This window comes from Enoplosus armatus, chromosome 13 (assembly GCF_043641665.1).
Source record: "Enoplosus armatus isolate fEnoArm2 chromosome 13, fEnoArm2.hap1, whole genome shotgun sequence".
Taxonomy (NCBI): domain Eukaryota; kingdom Metazoa; phylum Chordata; class Actinopteri; order Centrarchiformes; family Enoplosidae; genus Enoplosus; species Enoplosus armatus.
This window is the reverse complement of record NC_092192.1, coordinates 7,354,083-7,374,295: the sequence shown is the minus strand read 5'-3', so window position 1 is coordinate 7,374,295 and position 20,213 is coordinate 7,354,083. Positions and strand designations below refer to the sequence as shown.

Sequence of the window (20,213 nt, the reverse complement as noted above, 5' to 3'; positions counted from 1 at the left end):
GGGAGCTGCTGACACCCTCACCAGTGGAGCGAGACCACAAGCTCTGTGTTCAGTAATGGGAGGTCCAGCCCTCTGCTCTGCACTGGTCAGCCAAGTGCCAACTCAGCATGTGTGTGAATTTGCCTTTGCGTGCGTTTAGCTTCCTACATAATGGGAGCAGAGGTAAAGCTGAGGTCAGGACACAATGCAGCAGACTGGGAGCCAATGGATTTTATGTCCACCTCTAAAAGTCCAACATACTCTAACTGTTCAGTTTAAATAGGAACTAAGGACCTACTTGTACAAATGGATGCTGGTGTGATGTGTGAGTAATGTGTTGGGTTCATAAAAGCTTTGACATTTGCTGTTTTAGGAATGTTTGTCCTTCCTGGTTGGTAAAATACCCACACTTGCTAAGGTCTGACCCAAACGGATCTCTTATCAAACCCTTCTTTTCTCTCCTCGCTCTTTTTATCAGCAAAGATCAATGCGGAAAACATTTAGGTAGCAGCTTCTCCTTTTTCTAGCCGGTGCTGAGCGTCACTTTCACCCATTAACATTACAAAACATCATCGGTGGCAGATTATATCAGCTGTAGCTAAGTGATCTGTGAAGGGTTAAGTGTAACTTTTGGCTGTTGTCCGGTTAATGTGCTCTGAACTGAACCAAAGATCATTCAAAAAGGAAAAGAAACACTTACTTTTATTTATTTTTAAAGGTTTCAGACTTGATAAAATGCTATCAAACAGCCTCCATAGGTAAACAGATAGAGAAGAGCTGCTGCTACAGAAAGTCAACAGAAAATCCGAGGCATAGATGTTACAGTATTGAATGTGAAGTTTAATTATCAGGAGGTCCAGAGCAGAGTATTTATTACCAAAACAGAAGTAAAAATACACATGGATGCAACAGATTACCAATTTCACCCTTTAGGGAACCTCAGAGAAAAGAAACCTAGATGACAACTGCACGTCGCCTCCCACCGATTTACTGTGACACAGAAGAAACCACCGTAGCATGTTAAAGTGACTACATAACCAGAGGTCTTCGCCATCTGGCTTTCTTTTTAATTAGCCAACGTGCCGTTTGTTTTCATACCCAGTGGGAGGCTTAGCTGGCACAGGTCTGACACATCAGAGTCAAGGTTAGACCCTTTGTGGAAAAAGATAACAAAGGTGCAATTTTCTTGCATGCAACAGCGTGAAAAACCATGAAAGCCTTTATTTGTGCACGTGTTCACAGCCTTCAAGTGTCAAGTCAAGTGTCGGCTGGAAATCATGCTTAAAGACTGAAGGTTTCGGAAAAGTGTGAAACATTTTTAAAGGCGCACAAGACAGCTTTTCACAGTAATGAGCAAAAATGTGATGATAAAGGATCAAAATCTGAGCTCCTCTAAATATCTGATTTAACCTTTTGTAAATGTCTGCTTTTCTCTTAATGCAGCTACTTTTTAGGAGACATCTATTGTGTTTTACTCCCAATTTTAATTTGATGAAAGTGACAATAACAGGGATAACACTTTCTTTTTTGTTACAGTCCAAGTCTGTGCTTAAAGACAAATAGGTTTGTAGATTTATTTTTTTATTTTTTATTTATTTATTTATTTTTTTACAAAAAAGAGAAGTGTTGCCTGCTGTCTTTCCTTAAAATATGGCAATCTAGTGTTTGGACATGTCCTGCATATGCCCTGTCTTCCTGATCACTGTGTTCACCTCTGTGAGGATAATAAATGCAGCATTCTGACTTCACCAATAAAAAAATAAAGCTTTTCTTCTGTCAGTGGATAAAGTGCATTCATTGGAGTCTGCCGCCTTCTCTCTTCTTCTTCTTCTTCTAAAGGCCATTGTTGAGAGGAAGCTACAAATGTGCTTTGTAAAAAAAGAAAAAGCTTTGAGATAACAGAGAAAGAGAAGAAAAGAAAAAAAGGGAGGATGCATTAACCTACTGCACCCAGAGGCCAGAAACGGTCTTCAGGAAAGAGAGAGGGGGGGATCAAGGGAAGGAAAGCAGTTTTACAGTGTTGGATGGTGAAAGAGAGAAAAAAGGGGCAGTTGGTCAGAATACACCAGAGGTCATGACCTGAACTTTAAATGTTGTAAGACCATCTTATGTGCCAGAACACACCTCGGTTTCTCCTGTCATTTTATCACTTCACATTCTTTTCTTTTTCTTGTCATTATATTGTTGACAGGAAAAAACTTGGGTCAAGTTACAGCTTTATAATGACGTTTTTAAACTGCTAGCTGCTCAGTTTGCTGTCTCTCTCTCATTCTCTCTATTCAGACTTTCACTTATCCCCCTCCTCCTCCTCCTCCTCCTCGAGTTAGGCCTATTTCCTCTCATCCTGTATCTCAGTATAAATGATGTTGACCCTGGGAAGAAACCCTGAGGGATTCAGTCTCTAAACAGCCGTTACAGGCAAGATGAATGGCGAGGCAGCCAGCACCCACCTGGGCACCATCTTGTTTTGAGTGCTTGAGGTGCATTTGATTTATTTTACCTTGCATGTGGTCTTCTTACAACGGTGGCAGTTCAATAGCGCGGCAAGTTGAATCAAATGCACCTCACGTTGGTGATGCTGTTCGACATGTAGCCAAACATTGGCTGCATGGATGTATAGCAACTATAGTTTAAACTTTGAATGTATCCGCCCCAATACTTGAGCTCGACTCAGTTTAGCTACAGATGCTGGAGAAAAGCTGCACTACGTAAGATCTGTTTTATCATCCTAAATCAAGCCCATCTTGGTTACCGTTGCTACGCCTGTCAAGCTTTCCATTCTAGCAGGTTACAATGATAACGGTGTCAGAATTACCACCCGGAATTCACGGTAATAAAAACAAAACAAGCAAAGAGAGTAAACAAGTTGGTTAAAAATGTAATCTCCGGCTGTATTTCTGATATCACGCTGAAAGAGTGATGCTAAAGATACATGTTCCTCGCAAAAAAGTCGACATCCTCCACAGTTGATGATCCATGTAGAAGACGTGGAAATAAAGAAACAGTGTGCTCTTGTATCGCAGTGTAGAGCTAGCTAGTCCTACTTTTATAGGATACTTCTGTTGAAAATAAAGGTAATATCAGACTGTTATTGCACTCTAAGCCTGTTCGGATGTTTACTATAGAAAAACAAATTTGGACCAGTAACAGAGAGGTTAGATTCACGCTTCACTGCTTGTATTTTCAAACAATATGTTTCACTTTTACCAGAAAAAGAGGGCGAGGACTAACCGATGTATAAACACAATGCTTTCTCAGATATAATCATCCCAAAACCCAATCAAGATTGTGTCTGATACATTGAAATAACAGCTGTAGACTACTTAAACCTAAACTTTAACTTAAAAGTTTACTTTTCTTTACTTTTAATTTGACATTACTCTGAGTGCTGAACGTTTGGGGAAACTAAACTTTGCCAATATGTAAAGTTTTCTCCAGAAACTTTATAACTTCAGTCACGAACTCATAGATGAATAATTTCTGAGGTGTTCTGTGACTCTACTTTGGTGTGTTGCGACAGGCCTGATACCTGCTCCACCCACCTGCACCACCTTCTGCGCTTGAATATCGACAACCAGCAGTCGGCTCAGGAGGGGCTGGGTCACGTAGATGTACTTATCCCTGATGTTGACTGCTGAGGACCACACGCAGTGCTGAGGTGACACCCCCTCACCTTTAGGGCACATCTCCTCCTGGGAAGAGCCAACAGAGAACAGAGAGGATGATGGGAGGAAGAAGAGAGCAACAGGGGGAGGAAAAGGTTGGCAGGACTTCCTGGTGTATTGTAGGTTAGCAGTATGGTGCATTTTACTCTATCATCCCTCAGAAATGATCAGGGCTGAGCGATAACTCAAAAATTTGGGACATTTTTGAATTCAACTAAGTACGTAGTCGAGTCAGACAGGAAATGTGGGGAGCGGGAGAGGGGGATGACATGCAAACAAAGGCTTCAAAGAGAGAGAGCGATTTCGAATCGAGGACATTGTGGTTTACCGTGTTGTTGCCCTGTTTGTTGTATTAATAACCCACGCAACACACATCACTGCATTGAACAGCAAGTTGGTAGCATATTTTCGTTTTTGCCATATTGGGGTTAGAGCTGCAACTATTGGTTATTTTCATTATTGATTAATCTGTTTGCTATTCTTTTTCAATTAACAACGAATCGTTTAGTCAATAAAATATCTGAAAACAATGAAAGAGCACGAGGTGACGTATTCATTTCAACAACAAAAACAGATGAATGACATCAAACAAAAAATAATCTACAAATGTTTACACATTGTTTACTTGATAAATGACAACAACGAAAAAAATCATCAATCAAAATTGTTGATTCATTTTCTGGCACTTATTGTGATTTATATTGGGAAAATATTCTTGTTACGGTGAGGCAAGTTAAGTTTATTTGTGTAGCACCTTTCAACAACAAGGCAACTGAAAGGGCTTTACATGCGACATGAAAGACAACATATAAAAGACAAGACAAATATGAAAAGGATTTAAAAGAGTAAAATCAAGTTAGATTACAAATTACAGAACAGATTAAACAGGTGAATACAAATTACAGCGCAGCCACAGAGCAGTGCACGTTTAATTTAACAAGTCTCGATTTAAAAGGACTGAGATATTAATACAAAAACATTGATTTCAACATAACCAAGTCCTACCAAAGGTGCATACTGATGTCTTTAAGACTGCATGCTTCATTTCAATAATATTTTTTATTATTGATGCTACTGATAATAGTCATTATGACTGTTTCCCTGAGAAAACAGAGTCTCCAGTCTTAAGTCAGAAATCAGATTCAGCATCAGTTTGACGTGAACATCAACACATTAATATATCACTACTGACTCAAGTAACATATTGCCTCTACAGGCCCTACAGCCTGCTGTCTTTGCTGACAAGACATTTAATCACACACTCCCTCTCACACACTGTGTATACTGGTATGTAATCACTAATGCACGCGCACAAAGGTTGTGTTTCAAGAGTTTCCACCTCCTCTCCGCCTCACCAAAGTGGAGAAACTGCTGTTTACAGCAGGAACTGGATAACACATGGCTTATTGAGTTTGTATTGATCTCTAATACAATTACAGGATCCTGTAAAACCCAAATCCCTCAGAGGAACAAGCAACTTTTACCATCTAAAGCCCATTGCTCCGAGAGAGGGATGTTCTCCAGTGGATTAAAAGCTTCAGGGTCTGTAGTATATACTCTGTACAGTCTACTGGGGGGCGAGCTGTTGACTCATGGACACAAGTAATCCCATTACATTTAGTGAGGTGAGGAACCCACTCTGACAAAGGGTAGAGGGAGAGAAGGCCTTCATTTTGGTGTCAATACTATTTTTTCCCTTCCTTTCACACTGAAACTCTACAGTTTAGAATAAGATAATATACATAGTGAAGACTGAATGATTTTTTGTTCACAGCTGGTATGTTTCTACCATGTAAGAACAGAACACCTGGTACCTTACAGTGCTTGTTTGGATTACAGTACAACAACCTAATTAAGACCTTTTACCGACTGGGAGTAAGATGCACTTATGGGTGTACCTGATGTGTCCTGATTGATGTCCTGATGAGTGCATGCCTTTAATGTTAATACGTACACTTGCACATAATCTGATTTTAAAAGGCATCAGCTCAGCAGTTACAAACACAGCCATCCTGAAATCTATTTAGTGACATGTGGAGAAAACTACTCATTACCTGACATGACTTTACTTTTATTGAATCTATTGAACCATTAAATAAAAAAGACATAACTCGCACTTACATAGGTAGCAACAATCCTCTCTGTCCTCTTCATGTGTCTGCGTATCTCACATTCACTGGGCTGAAGAACAGTGATGCCCTCGTCAGAAAACACATAGAACATGTTCCCTACGCTCAACCCTGGAGGAGATGACAGGAAGACAGAAAGATGTGCTTTTAAAACGAACATGCTTTTAAATAAGCAACACATACAGATTAAAAACAGCAGAAAAAAAAAGATCCTGCGCTCATCTTATGTGACATTTGTGATGGGCGTTTCAATTTCCCTGCTGGAGCAGACACAGCAAGACTCCTGTTAGCATGCTATCATGTTAGCCATTTTGACAATTCCTACAAAAGGGCCCTGTCAGCAACACATCCACAACATACTGTAGCAAAGAGGCATCGCATTAAAAGGCACTGTCAACATTTCACATCTCGTCTGCTCTGTGTAAACAGCTGCTGATGAGTTAGCGAGGATCACATGTCTGATGTTAAGGCATTTTGGATGAGCAACAAGCTATTACTGCTGTCAGGAATACAACACTTGAGCAGAGATGATAAGCATAAGCATATATACAAACTTACAGCATGCATAAACATTTAGAAGATACGTGCTTAGACAGAAATTAAGATTTAACATATAACTAAGTTTGATTTGTCAGGCTGTTAAGACATTATTTTTGCTCTATAGCGCTGTGGGATAAAACAAAGTGCACGAGAGAATGAGCACTCATCAAAAGTCTGTAACACAATGTCAGAGGCAGAATAGGCCTATACATGCATGCAATCCATACCAAAACACTGACGAACGTATGAATACAGATACACAAACAAACACATGCTCTCTCACACACACACACACACACACACACACACACACACACTGTGTTAAAGACTTCTGACAAACGCTCACATATAATCCATTCTAAACCACACTGGCTTCGTTTGGTTCTGTGGTAAACCTGATGTGGTGATGATGTATATAAAACAGATTGTATTTGTATTGTACTCTAAACCGCAGTGGGTTTTCCAGCGCAGGAGTAAAATTGAACTTGTGCCCATGCTGATGTGGTAATAATGTATATATTATAAAGACAGGATGGATTGTTTACAGCTGAAAACCACAACATTGTTTTTTCTTGAAGCCACCACACTGGCTCTGTGGTATTATTTGCAAAATGCATAAAGTCCCTGCTTGTGCGTAAATGTTTCCTCCCCGGGTGATCTGAAAAACCGATTAGAAAGCAAGAGGACGAAACACCTTAGGCGTGCAAAGAAGAAAGCAACATTTGAAGTAAAGTTTTGCTGGAGAGAAAACAACTTTGTGATCCTTCTGGACAGTACGGCAAACATCTTGGAAAGTGTAGATATGCAGCTGCATCCCCCGAAGAGCTACAAAACATGCCAGCTATATTTTCTTATTCAGAAGAATACAAAAGCACTTTGAGAAGTGTAATGTATTACCTTCTTCTCTCCACAGAATGTTTGCAACTGCAGAGTCAGCCGCCGAGCGATACAAAGGAAAAGGGCGGAGGGGGAGGGGGGTGGGGGGGAGAGGAAAAACATTAAATCACCTTAAGAAAAAAAGAGACAGATCTTCCAGGAAACAGAGGAGGTGATTTCTCTCATGCCATGCCAAGACAAAACATATTTGACAGCTACAAAATGTTCCTCACTGCTGTTGACAGGACCATATTTCCTCCTGAATCAAGAGATCACTCTTATGTTGAGAGAAGACAAGTCATAGATTATTCTGTTTAATTTCAACCGGCCCGATGAGCTCTTTCTAGGTAGCGATGCTTAACTCGTCCAAATGACGCAATCTAATGAAAGACTAAATATCAAAGAAACATAAAATATGTGATTTAATTGTTTAATACTTTTTATTTCAGTGAGTTCGCATCTTACACTGCCCACAGTCAGAATAAAGTGACTCATTCACTCCTCCTTTAGCAGTATGAAAACACAGTTAGAAATAAATCCAACTTGCTGTCAAGTTGTGTTTTTTTATTCGCATCACATAAAGGATAAGGAAATTCCTAAAACAAGAGGTCTCATCTGGTTTTCAGATGTTCTTCAGTGATTGCACTTGTGCCTAACCTTTTGCTGTGTTTCCTCAAACGCGATTCTGAATTTTTATTTGCACTTATGGGAGTCCGATCTGAGCGCCAGGACCAGACTACACAATGTCTTTGTTATTTGACCATCATTAATTCTTGCTTTGATTCATGTGACAATCATAGTTTTTCTTTCATGAATAGACTGAATTCACTGCTCCACCTGACAACACCACATTTACATATTTAAACATGGCTTCATGAAATAAAGTGAGCCAGGATCCATTTCTTGTCACCCGGCGCTGAAGGTGAACTTGATTGATTATTTCGGTAAAATGCTCCTAACCCCAGAGGGTGATGAGTCAAATGGTTAAAGATTGACTGCTATGAAGTAAAACTTTATTCCTCTTTCACTTCATCATGTTCACAGTTGCATGTGAAGAGCTCTGTGCTCCCGTGGGTCAACGTCCCGAAACACGTCATAAAAGTTGTCAAATTGTGAGAGAAACAAACAGAACTGACGTGCTATTCTTTGTCAAGATGTTGTGCAGTGTCCCAGATGCTGCGTCGGTTGTCCCCTACTGTATGAAATGGGATAAAATGAGCAAATGTGTTGCGTGACGTTCATTTTTGTGTCTGTCTGTTGGGTTGGGACATTATCGAGCTGATACTGTGTAGTCTGATCTCAGCATTACTATAAAAGAAGCCAGGTTGAGAGGTGCAGCTGCAGTTCAAGTTCAACTGTTCAACTGTCTGGGGATGTTTATTTTCCCCTTGTTTTTCAGCCTTCTAAAAGGTATAAGGAAGTCAGTCATTTGATGTAAAGCAGTTTTCCTGCTTATTACCTCTACTGCTACATGTGGCATTTGTAAAGGCTCATCTACGCAGGGGTCTGCTTGAACAGATACGTTTCTATTTTAATCAATACAGCCGTCTACATGGGCTGTGTAACTGCTCGTGTTTCACTCCTGATATAACTGTGTAACCACAACCTGAAGCGTAGTTTTATGCTTCAAGTCTACTCTCCTCCGTTTTACTCGCGTAACTACAGTGATTGGTGGCGTACTGGGCCGAGTGCTGCCAACGCGGGTAATCAATGCTGTGCCTGAATTCAGCTTGTGTAGCCACCAACGGAGGACTGAAGCTGCTGGTACTGCTCTGCTAACATGCTGCTTTCACTATGTGTAACTTATATCACTTATATACTACTTACAAATATGGTAGCCATGCCATTAAGATTAACGCCAGCATATAAAATCATACAAAAAAAAGTTTGACTGTGTGACTTACGGGTCTTCTTGGCCGAATCTTCAACAAACAGAGAGGAGATGTCCTCGTCCACTCCCACCTCGTTCTTGGCGATGCAGGTATAGGCTCCGGTGTCCTCGTACCGGACGCTGCCGATGAAGAGCTCACTACCATTTGCTACAAGAAGAGAGGGAACAAAAGGAAAAGGAACAAGTGTTACTGTAGCAATTTGTTGTTGGAGTACATTATATATAATACATGGCTTCACAACAACCGTGTTTGACGTGGTTTCTTCCAGACTCAACACTTTTGACTCCTTCAGTTCAGTGTGGTCGAGTGAGATGAATTATCAACCTTATTTTACACATAAGTTATTTATTATTTTCATTAAACCGAAATATTTTTAATTCACTAAGCAGATTCAATACTGGATCTCAGGTCTCGATGTGTGTGGGAGTAATCTGACAGAAACTCCATGTGGATGCCATGATCTGTCCCTCCTGCTCAGAAACCAAAAATTAATGTTCAGAGCAAAACCAAGCAAAATAAAATGGAGGGCAAATAAATAACGATTGAGGCTTTGTTATAAACATCTGGGGAAGATTAGAAAAATTGCAAGGACACAAGGCTTGAGGTGCAGATCAGATGTGTTTTTGGTTGGTTAAAAAAACAAACAAATATGGTGCAAATATTCCTTAATCTGTCAAAAAGTATCAACATCTCCTTCAAAATGGAGAAATCAATTGAAACGACTATATTTGAAATGTGATAAAAGCAAAATCTCAAAACCTTTCATTGTGGTTGATTAACATGTTCTTTTAAGAGTGTGTTTGAACAATAAGACGCACAATTAAAGTAACCTTCACACAGCTGCTGAATACTTTGCTGCTCAGTAAAACATTGATATCACTCTGCTTTTGCTCCAAAATGAAAATGAATACTTTTACATTTCTTACATTCTACTTCAGTTGCCTTTTTGTCTTTCAGAACACGAGTGAAGGTCAGTTTAACACTTATCCCCCCCCCCACATACTGTACAGAGCTGCATTGTTTGCCTCAGTATGATGTGAGATGGAGCTGCCAGGTGATGTTAAGACACAGAGGTCATCATGGAGGCAGACTGTCTGATGTTTGCTGTGGCATCAGGCTCTGTGATGTACAGCTGCACTCTGATCCTGCCTGTACTATATGTAGCGCTACATTGAACACAACACCACACACTTTACAGCGTGGGGGGAGTGAATAACGTTTGTGTGACACAGTGGTGCTCTTACAGGCCATGTTGTGTAAGAAGATAAAAGAAGGGTTCAGTTTTCATCCCTTTCTGTACGTCTCTTAAAAGTATCTATAGCATCTCTCAACTTCTATAACATCCAACTGTCACACTCTCGGTCTCTCCATCCTGTTGGCTTTCTTATTTTCATATCTACTTGTTAAAGCTAGCATACTGTAAGTGTTTGTCTTCCTGCAGGACCAAATATTTAACAAACAGAAATAAAGCACACACTTGCAAAAGTTGTTCATTTTTACGTTGAAAAACATTCAGCCCACTGGGTCGTAAAATAACAAGACATTACAGACGTTGACGCAAAGCTTTTCACATTAGTGAAATGTCTTTTCTGATAGTAATTCTCTTTTATCAGGGGAAAAGTATGTAATGCTTTGAAGTGAAAACTGCCTTGAAGCAGGCCTTCACAGAATGAGACACCACTTTAATTACTTCTAATTCATAATTATGTTCTGATCAATTCTTATTGAAAACCACTGAATCAACCTCTCATTAAATTAGCCTTTATCCTCACTCTGCAAGCTTGTAGCAGCTCGTGATGACAGGGATTTTGAGTTGGAGTGGTTTCGTCTTAAATTATGACTTTTGGTCTTTTGGACTTCACTCCCACCCATGGGGGTATTACTGCAAAGGCAAATGGGGCATATGACCAGGAGTCAATGGGGGCCTTAAAGGGACAGTTCACCCCAAATAAAATACATATTTCTTCCTCTTGCAGAGATCCGAGGCAACTCACTTACAGCTTGTCGAGGGGAAAAGAACACCGTGTCAAATGTCAACCACCACTTCAACATTAAAAAAAAACATCCTCCTAGTGGGTCGGCAAAGTGGAAAGTTGAAAAAGAAAAGGCGGCTTAGATACAATGCAGACAGGATCAGAAAGTGATTTGACTCTTGTGCCTCTGCTGTCTCCACCACATGATGTGATGCTTCCCATCAGCAATGTAATATATCAAAATAACCAACATATTTGTAGTTTTATAAATGGTGTGTGTAGGTTACTTGACCCTGTGCTATTGTGTTCCCAATTCTTTCGTGTCGGGAGAGACCGCACGCACTGCACCCTGGGCCCGTGGTCATGATAATCCGTCCATGGTCCTACTTGACATATTGTCAGCTGCCTTCATGATACTTCAGAAGATTTCCTCTGTGGCCTTGTAATGACTACTAAACAAGTCAAAGACATTTAGTTCTTGATTAACGAGGGATGTGATTATAGTGATAATGAAGTTACTTATTTTAAACTGGTCTGGGAAAAGCCCTCTTCCCACACGTCAAGGTATCTCCCTGTAGCTGTGTCTAACTCCATAACAAACTAAACAACAGGGAATATCAGGAAAAGATCTAACAACAGGCTCGAGTAGTTTCAGCACCGCGGACAGCTCCAGAACACGGTTTCATTCAATCAGCAACACAAAGCAGTTTCTCTCTTTACTATTCAACTGTGGCTTACAATCAATACTCCTCACCATCAACCGTCTGTGTGTGTGTGTTCAGATTTTACAGAAGCCAAATATGAGGATCGAGGCAACACTTGAACTGTTACACTCATGAAATATGTGATATGTGGAAATGAAATAGCAAACGCCACCTCCTTTGTGCTTTGATCTCTTATTTTTTTTAAGCGATCTACACTACTTAATCTGCTTTTCCACTCTATTCTTTTCACAATCGTTAATGTTTTCAATGAAAAAGAAGGCACAAATTATCACTGCAAGTAGGACTCTGCCCCTTGCCATTGCCCACATTAGTTGGCAAATCTGAAACCGTAGCCTCTGCAGTGTTTATATGTTGGTGAACCTTGCAGAACCTCCCATGTTTGAGTGTCTGAGGGTTGATAACAGGCTATTACCACAGGTAATGACCCACACACAGCCAATAAACTCTCCTTAATGAGAACTAGGCCATAAAAAAGAAAGTCATGCTCCATTCTGCTCTCTTCTCTCTGATGTTTAGAGTGTGTCTTTAAAAGCACCCTTCTAGCTTGGATAAGTAGCTGCCATCTCCTGACACATAGTATATTTCATTTTATTTTTTTTCTCTCTTAAGCTCCCTTTTCATTCACTTCTAAAGAATACGTATCTTTATTTTCTCAGAGGAGCGAAATGAAGGCGGTTGAAGAGGGTGACCGCAATCTTGGTTTCATCACCTTGGAGTGGAATGCAAATTAATGGAAAGCAAAACAAAATATTACTGCTGACAAGTACCGCCGCTGAGTTTTCAATAAAAAAGGAGTTAGTTTGATTTCTTTTGTTCTCATTGACCACATGCATTGGCTTGGTTTATAAAGATTTCTGCAGTGTTGCTATTGCACCAACGAGATGTGACAGTATCTGCTAAAACGTGTAACATGCTGACAGCACTTAAACACTCCTCACCTATGAGAGAGAGCTGTTTGGAGGATCTGGGCTGCAGGTCCATGCCGTTCTTCAGCCAGAGGAGTTTGGGATTTGGGATGCCGTCGGCGTGGCAGTGGAGGCTGGCAGATACGCCGGGCTCCTGGGCCTGCGTCTCTGGATAGACCAGGATCACTGGAGGGACTGGACACACAAACACAAACAAAATCCAAGACACAAACAGGGGGAAAAAAAGGGGGGGGTGAAAACATAATTACACACTGTTTCATGGTAGACCGTAACTCCTGGGGGAATATAGCACAAACACCCACACACGCAGTGGGCAGAGAGGAATTTGTCTCACCCCAGCATGGAATATATTCACACATAACAAGAATCCAAGAGCTCTGGGGCTGCTTTATTACAGCTCGAGTCCTGCATGAAATAGATGTTGGACATATCTGCCTCTTACCACATCCTCCGGGGAGAAGACTGCAAATGAATGCAGAGGAATCGAGGGGGAAAATGAAATATGAGGTAATAGTTTACACGAACAGGTAAGATGTCGTTGTCTGGTTAAGTTGCTGGGCACCCTCTCAACCTTGAGCCTGCTGTCAAATCCTCCCCTCTCCCGTTCAACTTACAACTTGCCCCATGACCCTAATGCAGTATTAATATTGCATCTGTTGCTTGCTGGTTACTTACTCATAAAATAAACCTATTATTATAAGTTAAGTTTATCATACATACTAATATTCATTATATAAGTACTAAGTGTATTAACTCAAGCACTGTACTTGAATACAATTTTTCACTTGAGTATTTACATTTTTATCCTACTTTGAACTTCTACTCCACTACATTTCACAGGGACATATTTATTTATTTATTTACACTACATTTATCTGACAGCTATAGTTATTGGTTACTTTTCAGAAGTTTATAGAATATAATGCATTGCTGTAATGCATCATGTCCGATGTTTCAGAGGTCTTTGAGTTGTTAGCAGTTCTACCAAAGACGCATTTCCCCTCTAAATGTATAATTATAATATCACACAAAAAACAACTAATTTGTGTATCAGAACTTCTTTCTTCTCCTCTCCCATTAATCATCTCACGACCCCCCCAGATTTATCTTGTGGACCTCTAGGTTGGGAACCACTGGACTAAACTACCTGTATTGTCTTTTGTATAAAGTAGTTATAACAAAAAAATGCTACTTCCACATCAGTGCGTCAGTATTATCAGATACTGACAGATAATATTTATCTACATCTACCTCACAAACACACATTAACAAATTAAATATCCATCTTTTCCTCCACGCACACACAAGTACTGGCACCTATGCGTCACCTTCGGCCTGTCTGAACGTCTCTGTATTGTAATCTGTGTCTCTACGTCTATCTCTGTTATGTCACTTGTTCTGTTTTCCTATCGAAACAGTACTTTTCTCTGCAGCAACTCTTCCAGTCTTCCATTTTCAATAATCCATATGTACTTGACATTTCAGAAACATACTTCAACAGCATCGATACCATACTCCAGGGTACTATAATACCATAGAAAGAGTACTAGACTGCCACGATGGGTACTTCATCGATACTGAAGTCACAGTGCCGTCATTCCTCTCACCATGGTGAGAAAAAAGTTAGCATGGGTGTTATTGCTTTAATACAACACGGTGCAAACCGTCCACTTTGTTTAATGTGGCACTTGGCTTCCTTCCATTCCACCTTATCTCACCTTGTCCTATCTCGCTTGGAATACCTTGAATCCCCAACACAAACATTTGGTAATTGCGCTCGCTTGATAACTCGCCCTTCAGGACCTTAGTCTGTCTCCCTGACTCCCTTCCCATCACCCCGTCTCCCTCTTTACTTCAAGGTCTAAAATGCAGCTGCATTTCTTTTCAATTAGCATCTCAGAAAAGCAAAACAATAACACCCATTGTCTCTTGTAATTAAAAGACTTAATTGAACACATTTCTTCCCTCCTCTGCCAAGAAGGGGGCTGTATGTTTGATTTGTTATGTTACAGGTAGGGGGGCTTTCACAATGCTTCCTTCCTGGATTTTTTTTGGAGAAATGCCTAGAAATAACTCAAGTCTAAAGGTAGGGGAGAGAAAGACCCTTATGCAGATGATTAATATGAGCAAGACAGTGCTTTGATAAGTTCAGCCTGCCAAAATCAGTGTGTGTGTAGTGCGTCTGCTGGTTTTCAGATGTATTTTAGCTTAAGTAGCTTTTATCCACTGCATAAAATCAAGTGAATATGCTGCACGCGCACACAATTAGTTTCAGCCCCACATACGAAATGATGTCGTGGCAAGAGAGTCACTTTGATGCAATTCTTTGAGGGCTGTGATCCTGTGAGCCGCGTGTACAAACAACATGGCTTTATGGATACTTTTCATCCGTAGGGAAACTAATTGTTTTGACAAGCAACCTCTTTTACACTAAAGCATAGCTAAATTATAAAGGAAAATCTACATAATATGGAGAAACTGTATAATGATATATTTTGATTTGAATAATTGTTTCAGTCATTTTTCAGGCAAAAATGCAACATTTTTGCAGGTTCAAGCTTTTCAAATGTGAGGACTTGATGTTTTCTTTGCCATACATGATAGATGAACACTGCATTACCACTGCAGCTCATTTGACAACCCCAGTGATTCCTTTCAATTCAATTCAATTTTATTTGTATAGCGCCAAATCACAACAAAAGTCATCTCATGACACTTTACAAAAAGAGCAGGTCTAGACCGACTCTTTATAATGTTATTACAGAGACCCAACAGTTCCCACCATGAGCAAGCACTTTGGCGACAGTGGCAAGGAAAAACTTCCTTTTAAGAGGCAGAAACCTCGAGCAGAACCAGACTCTAGGTGGGCGGTCATCTGCTTTGATTGGTTGGGTTGGAGAGAGAGAGAGAGAGAGAGAGAGAGAGAGAGAGAGAGAGAGAGAGATAGGATAGACGTAGAGACACGGACAGACAGACAGACAGACAGACAAGCAGACAAGCAGGCAGGCAGAGATGTATGGCAGCACTAGCAGTAGCCATAGCAGCTATTTCACTGCATTAAAAGGTAACAAACAGTCAGATGTGTTATGGCAACCTTTGTTACCATCAGTAGTGGTTGAGTCTTTGCTGCTGTTGGTCCTTGACGTTGGCAATGTCTCCCAGAAACTCTCAGAGAAGCCAGATTCAAACTCTCATGTGTTTTTTTATTTTATGAGCTTGTATTGAGTGGTTTGTACATTGTGTCTTTTTCTTACTCGTTGTTTTGTTTGAGTTGTTTTTTTCTTATTTTTTCTCCCTTCTGTAAACCACCTTATTTTACTTGTTATTTGTTCTCTTATGAGCAGTGGTTCCCAACCAGGGACACTTCTGCAGTTATGTGGAGAGATTGTGGAGTAGCTCAGCTAATTTGACAAAATAAAAAATATTTGGTAAAAAACTAACTTATATACACACACACATATTTACACAAAGAGGCTTATCTTTAGTATATTTACTGTCTCAATAACCAATAACATGAAATGCAGTGAGCAAGCTGAAGAAGAAAAGTCCAAATGGATAAATAAAAGTAGAGGATAAATGGTTAAAATGTTGTAGTCGTAGTAATACAGAGGCCAAATCTACTAAAGAAAGACATTGCCAGTTGGAGGATCACTGTGTCTGTATTGAATTAACATGTCACTGTGTTTTCGCTGCAGTTAAAATCTATCAAACAATTCCTTGAAGCCATCTTAATATGGATGGGGCACAATGAGGGGTACTCGAGTCCTTTTTAAGGGGCTGCGGGAGTACACCCGACAGAAAAGCTTGGGAACCACTGTTATATGACAAGCCGTGCTTAATGTATCTATGGTGCACTTTGTTTCCAGACATTTCAATAAACAGCATGTTAGCGTAATTGCCTTTGAGACAGTTTTTAACTGTTCGTCACTGTAAGCAGGGAAGCCAATAAGAAAAATCCTCTCACTGGGGAACCACATTTTGTCCACACTGTAAGTAAGAAATGAGCCACTACTGACCATTCACCTGCAGCACATGTGTCTGATAGAGGTCTTCATAGCCGTAGGCATGGCAACTGTAGTTCCCCATGTGGATTGTTGTCACCTTGGTGATGTACAGGGAGCCATCGTCCCCAAAGTCCTGTAACACAGGGAAGAGATGGAGTAGGAAAATTAAGTAAAGAAAGAGGAAGCGGGGGGTGGTGGCAAAGAAGCACGAGGTAGGAGGACGGGGGGAGTGAGAACACGAGGAAAGAGGGGAGAGGAAGAACAGGAGGTGCAGGGGAGGGAATAGTGGTGAAGAATGGGGGGCAGGTAAGAGCCACAGGGAGTGAGGGAGAAATGAAGGTAGCTTGATAGAATACATAAGGATGCTTGGAGAGAGCGGGGAGAGGAGAGAGGAGGCACACAACAGCAGGGAGTGATGGGAAAAGACAAGAGAGAAAAAGAGTGATGTGAAAGGGAAGAGAGACCATGAATCAACGGTCTCCCTGTTGAGCTGAAGCAGGCGTCGGGGAATTTGATCCTCCTCTCTCCCCTCATCACGCTGCCTCAGCCTGATAAATGGCAAGGGTTAAAAATATAAAGCCCATTAGGTTGATGAATGGAGCTGGTTGTTGTTGGTGCAGAATGCGGAAGTCACCAGGGGGTTCCAGCCACAGCTTAGGGCGGATTAAGGCATTAAATAGTTTGCTGTCCCACCAAGTGGCAGAGCAGATGTCCTGATGCAGCTCTGTCGTGACATGGAAACCACAAATGGCTGCTTTCGTTCTGAGGGCTTTAGGAATTAATGCGACCTGACAAGAGGGTCGCTTTGTGACAGGAAAAAGTGAAATGGTTTTCTTGTAAGAAAGACGGGGGAGTTCAGGAAGCTTTTAAAGTTCAGAATTTACAATTAAGGTGAGAGACACAACTACACCAGCGAGAGCAATTAAAACTGAACGGGCCATTTGGGCTAAAAATCTAAAAAGCAATATATCTGGCAGGTTATGCCAAATGTATTCTAGTTTAAAATCTTAACTATCAGTTGTGGTTCTTGTTAAAAAAGAGGCATTCAGAAGGGCCGTCTCCTGAACTTTATCAGTCAAGGTGCCCCCGATGCTAACCACGAATCATCAAGACTTTTTTGCAGAGGCTATAAACTAACGTCAAACCAAACTGTAATTGAAAAGGAAAAAGGTAAGAAGGGTTTTATTTCTTTAACTGTGTTATCATAGATGATAATTAAAGGGACTAAAATGTTAGGAGGAGTTAAGAGTTTAGTGAGGGGTGGGTAGCTGCTATTGACTGTAGTATAACTGGGCAGGAATAATGTTAGTGGTAGGTTAGTATTGATGAAGAACGTATCAAAAAGGCAAAAACAACTTGGGCCAAACTAACTGACTAATACTTCCAAGCTGTCTTTCCCTCTGATCACTGAGTCCGAGTCTGCGTTGTGTCTGCTTGGCTGCTGTCATTAGTGACCAAGAAGATGTAAATGGGAGCTCCTCATAACATAATGGGAATAGTTAACTTTGGGACAGATGGTGCACAGACTGAAAAAATAAAATTACAGGCTTTTATTTTCATTCAAGCTAAATTATATGCTTTTGTAATGGAAATAGCGGTGGAAGAATTATACATGAAGATGGCCACATTCAAATTAATAAAATTTAAGCCACTCATTGACGTTTTTGCTTTTCAGATGCAAAACTACATCGATGTCTCCTTTGACCTATTCTCCAATAGTAATCATCATCGCTTTTTCATAATACACAGAATAGTACTGACGCAATAAACATCAGATTGCACATACTTAAGAGCCACATTAATTTATGTAAAAGTGGTAACAACGTACATGCAAATAAAAGTAGCTGTGTAGTAATTGTTTTAATAAAATAAAAATAAGTTATTCATTTAATTTCTGAATTAATCAGTTTCCATCTCACTCAGACGTACAACTCTTGCTCTCTTGATTTTGATTGAGAGTAAAAAAGAGAAGAAAGAAACACAATGAAAACTGAAGAAGGTGGGCAGAGAGAGCAGTCAGATGAGACTATTTGTAATGGAGGCTCGCTCAGCTCCCAGGTTGAGGGGTTATGTGCCCGAGTGCAGAAAGATTTCAATTGAGGAAAATAGTGTGCTGACTTTAGAAGCAGAGTAGAGGTTTCTGGAACAACTTCACCTACTTCCTAAGGTGCATGGAGAAGGGAAAAAGTCTGAAGAGGTCAGAAAACAAGCAACACTTATTAGAAGTATTTAAAACAACTTTATTGTTAGACTGACGCATTTTGGCTTGTGGCCTTCATCATGATGACCATGACGAAGGCCAAACACGTCAGTCCAACAATAACTTTGACAGGAAAGTAAGGCCCCGAGATTGACTGGCGACCTGACCAGGGTGTACCCCGCCTCTTGCACAATGTCAGCTGAGATCGGCTCCTGCACCCCACGACCCTTGAAAGGATGAGCGGCTATAGCTAATGAATGGATGGATGTATAGATGGATGTAGGAAAGTTTTCTTTTCTATGTTACTGTTTATTTTTGTCTTTCTTTCTGTTATCCTCATCTTCCCCTTATTTTGTGTGTGTGAATTCAGTAATTCTATTAACAGATGAGCTTTCATAGATTTCAATGTGAGTTTATTGGATTGCTGTCAAACATCCTGTATAATATTTCTGGACTGATTACGTTACATATAAACATTGATAAAGATCCAGTGCTTCATATTAACACTTATAACATATGCTTAATGATAAATTATGAATGCACTAGATTTACACATTTCTAAAAAGAAGCATGCATATGAAATACAAATCCAAGCATCTACTTGTGTGTTTATCTTCTGCCCTTTACAGACTTTGGGTAATTTATTTAGATGTATACATTCATATTACTTAATGGTGTATGTATTTTTTATTTAGCTAGGAAGTCAATTAATATTCAAAATCTTTTGCACAAGAGAAAGCTGGCCACAAAAACCTGACATATTCAGTTTTTTCTCTCGTTCTTTCCTTCTGGGATTGATATCAAGTGTACACAAAAATTACTCAAATTATGAAGAAATTCCACACACAACAAAGTACCGAGGTTATCTCTTCTATTAATTTAGGGATTAGTTTCTTCATCTTTAATTCGACTGGAAAGACAGTCAAACACAGATGGGGCTCCTCTCTCCCTCTCTCCCTCCCTCCTCCTCTCAGATCACTGTGCTCTGCAGAAATTCATTATGCGTGGTCAAGAGCCTGAGGGACCTCTGTTGCCATCGCCTCTCCTCCAGTCTCCACCTCAACACTTGACATTGTTTATCGGCTCATCATCACAGCAGACCAACAAGGCCGCTCATTAACATGCAATTAGTGAATTGTGATCCAGTGGTGGGTAAAGCAAGGCCGGTGCTGTGCTGTCACCTGAGCAGATGTGTTGAAACAGGAGCATGGCCGCACAGTTCATTAAGCACTGAGCAAGCTATAATTCTCCTGTTTCACGGATGGTGCTGGGGAGTTAAACTTTTCTTTTTGTTTGATCCTTTA

General features: G+C 40.4%; 1 protein-coding gene across 1 annotated transcript in view; it reads right to left on the bottom strand.

The window, feature by feature from the left end:
- fstl4 (follistatin-like 4) overlaps positions 1 to 20,213 on the bottom strand; it is a 175,773-nt gene that overhangs the window by 8,191 nt on the left and 147,369 nt on the right. Inside the window, exons 7-12 of the mRNA XM_070917521.1 lie at positions 16,722 to 16,842; positions 12,718 to 12,879; positions 9,094 to 9,228; positions 7,211 to 7,237; positions 5,766 to 5,884; positions 3,522 to 3,671 (exon numbers count right to left, since the gene is read on the bottom strand). Of these exons, the coding sequence (XP_070773622.1) occupies positions 3,522 to 3,671; positions 5,766 to 5,884; positions 7,211 to 7,237; positions 9,094 to 9,228; positions 12,718 to 12,879; positions 16,722 to 16,842 (714 nt within the window). The remainder of the gene's footprint in view (positions 1 to 3,521; positions 3,672 to 5,765; positions 5,885 to 7,210; positions 7,238 to 9,093; positions 9,229 to 12,717; positions 12,880 to 16,721; positions 16,843 to 20,213) is intronic.